General features: G+C 34.2%; 1 protein-coding gene across 3 annotated transcripts in view; it reads left to right on the plus strand.

The window, feature by feature from the left end:
• LOC110025737 (endonuclease MutS2) overlaps positions 1–7,192 on the plus strand; it is a 94,639-nt gene that overhangs the window by 10,600 nt on the left and 76,847 nt on the right. For 2 of the 3 annotated variants that reach the window (XM_020726372.1, XM_020726379.1), the window contains exons 8-12: positions 1,690–1,810; positions 1,891–1,950; positions 6,179–6,427; positions 6,640–6,720; positions 6,861–7,008. In XM_020726372.1, the coding sequence (XP_020582031.1) occupies positions 1,690–1,810; positions 1,891–1,950; positions 6,179–6,427; positions 6,640–6,720; positions 6,861–7,008 (659 nt within the window). The remainder of the gene's footprint in view (positions 1–1,689; positions 1,811–1,890; positions 1,951–6,178; positions 6,428–6,639; positions 6,721–6,860; positions 7,009–7,192) is intronic. The other variant, XM_020726387.1, reaches the window with a different exon arrangement.

Genomic DNA, 7,192 nt, shown 5'->3' on the forward strand with positions numbered 1-7,192 from the left:
GACTCACTCGCGTGGTCTATTTCATCGTTCGAAGTGTTCAGACCACTTTTTCAACAATCGAGTCCAAAATGATAATTTGCCCATGACGCGACGTATAAAATTTGTCGACACTCGTGACATCCAAAAACTGATGCCAACAGCCCCTTCACTGTTTCCCTTGGTAAGCACATCTGTAAGCTGTAGATTTATGATGTACGCAAATCAAGCCACTGCTAGCTTTTCTTTAATGAAGTTGGTCACCAGAAAAAAACACCAAACCCTTTTTGAAATTAAGAGTTTGTTGTTCATGAGGTTGATTAGATTTTGCTAGCCATATTTTCTATAATATTTATATGGGCACAAGACTCATAATTAATTACCCATTTTGCTCAGGAGCACCACTCTAGATTTAGGATGGTTACTTAGACTTGATTTAGGCTCGAGTTTAATACTTGTGTATTAATTGAATTGGACTTGATTTAGGCTCGAGTTTAATACTTGTGTATTAATTGAATTGATGAGGGATGGTTGGTGGATGGAAGTAGACCTGATTAAGATCTTATGGTTGTCATGTTGGGAATACCATTGATCCTAGTCTATTAAAATTAGAGGATAACAAGCTGCATTGGCTAAGGAATCTAATTAGCAATTATAGGTTGTGTCTTTTTAAGTTATCCAAGTAGACCAAGATGAATGTATGTGGTCTTTTATTTATTTTTTTGGTTTTAATTTGTTGATGAGCTTGTTAGCATAGATCCTAGTCTATGCAGGGTTGAGTTACATCCATTAAAAGGCCCAAGCCTAATTGGGATGGAGTTTGCATCCATTGGAATACATGAGTTTAATTGGACAAGTTTATGTTTATCGTAGATCTCAATTTTTTGCTTTAAAATATGAGATTTACTGTTTTATTAGCATGTTGCCCAAAGGAATTGGGCTCATAACGTTAACCTTTGATAAGTTCAATTGGGGTACTTCCTGCTTAGATGTTAGAGCAAGCCCAAAAATAAGATGACTTAAGGTTAGGGTTTCCCAATGCAACTAATAAGATGAGTATTATGAATTCATGCAAACTGCTATGAGTCTTCACATATCATTACTTACTAATTATTTTATTAGTTTACTTTCTTTAAATATGAAGATGCTATATTTGAAGTAAAACTCAAATAATAATTAAATGATCACAACAACTTAAAAAATTCAATGAGAATTTTGAATAATTTAAAATCATAAAAAAATTGTAATTAGTTTCCAATAATTAAACTTTTGATGTGCTTAATTTGAACAAAATCAGATGTGTTAAGTTACCAATATCAAATTATGTAACTGAATAAAATAAGGAATGGAAGTACTAAACTAGGAAAAAATAGGCCTCATACCAGTGTAAAGAGATGGCTTTCTCGAGAATTAAGTTTTGCTGCACTTGTAAGAATTACATATCTAGCTTGCATTAATATAATTGAACATTGAAAATTTAAATTTTTTTCAAAGAATGGTTAAAAAAATTATATGCTACAGAACTTTTATTTTTAGGGTCATCCATCTCTTAGGTTTGTAGGTATGCTGAGTATAAAATCCTATAGAATGGAAATTTATTCTATAAAATAAAACCCAAATTCCTTGTCTAAAGAAGTTAGCCTATACCGAATTTGTGCGTGACATCTTTTCGATTTGTTTTCTCTGTTAACATTCTTTCTTTTGTATTTACAGTTTAGGTTCTGATTATTTGGTTGAGCCCATTGCTGCTGTTGAACTAAATGATGAATTACAGCAGGCACGAGCACTAGTAGCAAAGGTTGAAGAAGACGTGCTCACACAGTTAACCCAAAAGGTTTCATATATTTTTTTAGTTCTTAAGTGCTGATTTTGTTACAATTACTCCGTTTATTTGGTTTCATTTCATTGTAACAGATGCTGGCAGAACTTGGTAGCATACAAACTTTATTGGGAATCGTGATACAACTGGATGCTGTAGGTAGCTCTACATGTCTCCGATAAAATTAGATTGGGTAATATATATATATATAATATATATATATACATATATATATATATAGACGCTCCTAAAACCCTGTTGCTTGATTTGTTGGATCATCCTCCAATGTGTAGCACGCTAGTTATATTCTTTTTTTCCTTGAACTTTTTTGTTTGCTCAGTGTATTATGAATGACATATATCAACTACCACCATTTGGGGTACTTCTGTTGTATTGTATTTTCATTTTTTCTTAATTTGGGTGGTTGGAATCATGATTATCAAATTGTGAGGCAATTCTGGGCAAAGATCTTTAAAATTCTTTTAAAAGGCATTTAAGGAAAAAGAGAAACATAAGGGACCTTTTGCTTAACCCATATTAATTGTGGGGCAGCATGCTGCAATATAGTATGGACAACTTATTAGTTTATGCGAATTCTGTTTCTTATAGGTCAAGTGTAAAGAGTTGAGCCAAGCAACAAAATGGCTGTTCCAAACCAATTTAAGTATTTTTTTGATTTATTAATTTTTATGAATTTTCATTTAATTTATTTTTAAATTTTCTTGAATGTATGAGGATAAGAAATATGTCCTTAGATAAAATTTAATTTTTTTTTAAAATAAGATCTTTTCTACGGGCTTTCAAAATAAATTTTGGATAATTAAAACAATGAAAAAAATTTCTAGCTTTTTCTCGATTTCCTAGCATTCTTGTCTTAAAAAGTTAACAAATTTCTATTCATTGATCTTATTCTCTTTCTTTTTCCTACTATTTTCACAATTCCCTTGCACACCTTGCATCAATTTGATCTTATAGATAATTTCTGCTAATTTGGCATTAATTTTATCAATTTTTGAGTTTTTCTTCTTCTCCTCTTTTTCTTTCCCCCTATGTTCTCTCCCTATTAAGGCCTTCCTCTTATCTAACGCGTCATAGTCATTCCCAACTTCCTCCCTATCTTGGAAAGCTGAATCCTATTAGTTGGAAACCACTAATCAGTATTCAAATCAATTCCAAATCTCACAAAGCTCTTAAGCTGTGCTTCCATTCAACTGCTGTTTATCGCTTCTCATGTTTATTATTCTCCGCCAACTCGTGCTGCATTTTTTCGCTTCAGCTTGTGTGTATCATCCATCACTAAACTCTCCTACAAACCTCATTGCTTTACACCAATCCTAGATGTAACTGTTCTTAGATTGGAAGTGAAACTATTTAATATTTTTTTTAGTTCTTTCCTATAGTTTTCTGCATCTTAAGTTCTATGCTTGAAAATCTCTTGTTTAAGGGCGCTAATTGCACTCCAGATCGGTGCTTTGAATTTTAGTTTATAGAAGGGGTGATAGATGGGGATCAGTGGCCAAGCTTATAAGCATTCTATAGATCTATTATCTCAAGTCTAGCAACAACAAATGATTTGTAGGACATAAGTCATTGTTTAAAGAGTAATTAGCAGCCATTTGTTTACTCATATTAGATATTTTTTAGTAGGCATAGGTGATGATTATGCCTAAGGGCGCTTACCTCCTTATGATGCAATCCAATGATCCAAATTTAAATAAAAATATCTCAAATACTATTGTTAATAATAGTTCAAAGATACTTTTCCATCATTGTTTGAGTTTTAATACATTAGGTTTTGACATATTCATCATTAGGTTTGACATATTTATAACATCAATGGCTTAGAGGCGTGATAAAAAATAATTCAGGTGTTGTCGTATATCTGTCTTTCTTTTCTGGTGGTGTCACTTGGCCAATTTAACAGTTCTCTTCAGAAAGAGGTACTCTAAGGAATAATAGTGGATTTGATCGGGCGCTTTGAGACATTCTTTAAGATCATAGTCCATTTCAAAATTATAATTCAAAGCTATATTTGCTACTCCATCTTTTGCTAAGTTGATATTTTAATTGCCTAATAGAGTACATTTTGTTGTATCCAAGAATTGCCTAGAGTAGGAAACCCGACACAAGGTTGAGTTCTTGATCAGAGTCTAAAACTTAGCAAGCTATATGAGCCAATATATATCTCCTAGCCCAAAAAATTAACATTCTAATACTTGCTAATGCATGATGCATTTTCATTGGCTTGGTAAGTCCAAGGGGCAAGCGATGATTCTCCTCAGCTCACAAAACATTGGTAGAACTGACAATGTGGATTTAACAAATTCCTCTAGCATAATTCACATATTCACATTCCACTATCTCAATAAGGCTAATAGTCCGAACTTGAATATAATGCCCTAGTTTAGCGAGCCTAAAAGGCTGGTTGGTTAAACTTTTATCTTTAAGATCGAAGGCTTGAACTTTTTTGCTAATGCAACGGGCTTTAAAATCCAAGTCAACTTACCAATCGTATGCTTAAAAGATTGAAGAACTGAACTCGAATAACAAATATTGATTCAACAACACTTGATGAATTTTAATTAAAAAAGATAAATGTGATGAATAATGACCATATTCTGCATTTTGGGAAATTTTTTCTCCTCATGGGGACCCCTTTAGATTTCAAGTGTGAGTGTAGAAATTTGTTAGGAGAGATGTGAATAAATTGTGGAAACTGATTCGAGAGATCTGAAGCAAAACTTAGAAGGAAAACACACAAAATAAGAAAACACAAAGAACATAGGATCAAACATGAAGAAACTTGAAAAGTGAGAAAACACCACTGAGCCACACCACACCAAGAAATTCACTATGAAAAAAATGAGAAGAATTGCACAAATTACACTACACTCAAGCCTCTCCACAATTTATTACACTTTAGGATGCTTCTTCTCTTCTTTGCATAAGAGAAGACTTGAAATCCAACAACTTCTTGTTCGGTAAAATCAAAATTTTAAGTAAAACGGCGCTGGGGTGCCGCAATGGTGGCCTTGCGACGCTACAAAGTGGCGCAACGATGCTTCATCCGAGCGCTGTAGTGTTGTGCTCTTATGTTTTGAACTGGGTTGGGCGCCGTTGTGTTGTCTTTCGAGCATTAGGTTGTTGATTAGTGCTAGGTGTATAGAAAAAAATTCTAGGGACAACGCTGTCAAACCCAAAACAAAATGCACCACCCCACACAAAGAACATAGGATTAAACATGAAGAAACTTGAAAATGAGAAAACACCACTGAGCCACACCACACCAAGAAATTCACTATAAAAAAATGAGAAGAATTGTACAGATTACACCATACTCGAGCCTCTCCACACTTTATTACACTTTAGGATGCTTTTTCTCTCCTTTGCATAAGAGAAAACTCGAAATCCAACTACTTCTTGTTTGGTAAAATCAAAATTTTAAGTGAAACGGCCCAAAGTTGTTTGCTGGTGCCGGGTGCCGCAATGGTGGCCTTGCGACGCTACAAAGTGGCGCAACGATGCTGCATCCGAGCGCTGTAGTGTTGTGCTCTTATGTTCTGAACTGGGTTGGGCGTCGTTGTATTGTCTTCCGAGCATTAGGGTGCTGATTAGTTCTATGTGTACAGAAAAAAATTCTATGGACAATTGAGGGCTTTGATTGAACAATTGATTAACGCAATCTGGCACCTCATAATAACAAAAATGGCGTATTATATCTGAATACATGTTGAAATGGTAGGTTTTGAGGTAAGGTTTAGTTCGGACCTGCCTAGTCAAGATGACTCAGATAATATTAGGCGCCAAAGGAGAAGAAGGGGCTACAGAGGATAAGGAATCGAGCGTGCCATCAACATAAGCAAGGGGACAAAGGGAGGGGGTTTGGTTTGAGGGTTCTCTGTATAGCTGATTTTAGTTGTGATATTTGATTGCTACAAATAAAATTTCAAGCACAACAAAAAAAGAAAGAAATCTTCTCGCTGGTTTTCTGTGGTTCAATTTTTTTTTGATGATTTATTTGAGTTTACAGTTCTTGCATTGTTTTTTGGTTTCATCTTTCATGTATTTTTGAGTTTGCACCTAAAGAACATTTTTTTTTTTAATCTAATTTTGTGGTCTGAAATTCTCAAGTCTTTGCACGATATACATGAATTGCATTAAGAGCTTTAAACCATAAGATACCTTACAAAAACGAGTAATAACCATAAGATGCCTTGCATCACAGTAATGGTGATATTTTATTTTTGGTTTAGATAGTATTCTAGAGAACATAATAAAGGCGAGATGGAATACAATGACATTTTTAGAGGGCCTTAAAATATGATAGACTGAAATGTTGTCTTTTCAGATTAATTTAATTTTTGTATGGTTTTTTTTTTGCAGGTTGCTGCCCGAGCAAAGTATAGCATTGAATATGGTGCAAGTTATCCGAACATTTTTTTGCCATGTGAGATGATCACTTCAGTTACTGTTGACGATGGTTTCCGCCATAATGGAACATCCAGGAAGAGTTCTTCCCATCATCAAAGGGATTGGAAGTTGTACTTGCGAAAAGCTCATCATCCTTTATTAGTCAAGCAGTATCGCCAAAAATTAGAGACTGCCAAGAAAACTCTCTCCAATGCTGCTTCTGTGAGTGTATAACTGGAACTTGGAAGTTTGATTAGCATTGCTTTCTTATTTTAAGCTTCTTTGCATAAATCTCCAATGCAAAAGAGATATATAATTTTTAGTATTTAATAGAATTATATGAACTTGGAAACACAATCGGTTGGACTTTAATGCATTGACTTCTTTGTTTGCTTGTCAGGAACTCATTTATTTCATTTCAATTTTGCTTTTAGGATGTTCGGAGGAAAAAAATGCAAGGAAAAAGCATGACAACAGATGATAGTGACTCACTTCTTGACTCTATGAAGCTAAGTGTATCTACTAAACTTTGGCTACAAATTTCTTTTATCTGAGCAACAACTAGAAAAAAGATAAATCCCATCTTCATTTTGTTTTTACTAATTTACTAATTTTTTGCTCAGTCTTTTTGCTCAGTCTTTTTTTTTTTTTTCAGATTTTGCAAATGGAAAGATGTCCACCGGTTCCTGTGGATTTTGTGATTTCTGCAAAAGCTACAGTTCTAGTTATAACGGGACCAAATACTGGGGGGAAAACTGTTAGTTTAAAGACTATCGGACTAGCTTCTCTGATGTCCAAGGCTGGTTAGTTATTGGAGCACTCTCTATCTCTTTCTTCTGCGAACTAATTTCCAGCACATTCTGCTTGTATTCAATGGTTCTTACAAACTTGTGCAATTGTGTGAAATTAACATAAACTTAGATACCACCAATTACTTGGTTGAGTGATATCCTCTCTCTCTCTCTCTCTCTCTCTCTATGTATATAT

The sequence above is a fragment of the Phalaenopsis equestris genome, unplaced genomic scaffold, assembly GCF_001263595.1.
Source record: "Phalaenopsis equestris unplaced genomic scaffold, ASM126359v1 Scaffold000002, whole genome shotgun sequence".
NCBI lineage: Eukaryota > Viridiplantae > Streptophyta > Magnoliopsida > Asparagales > Orchidaceae > Phalaenopsis > Phalaenopsis equestris.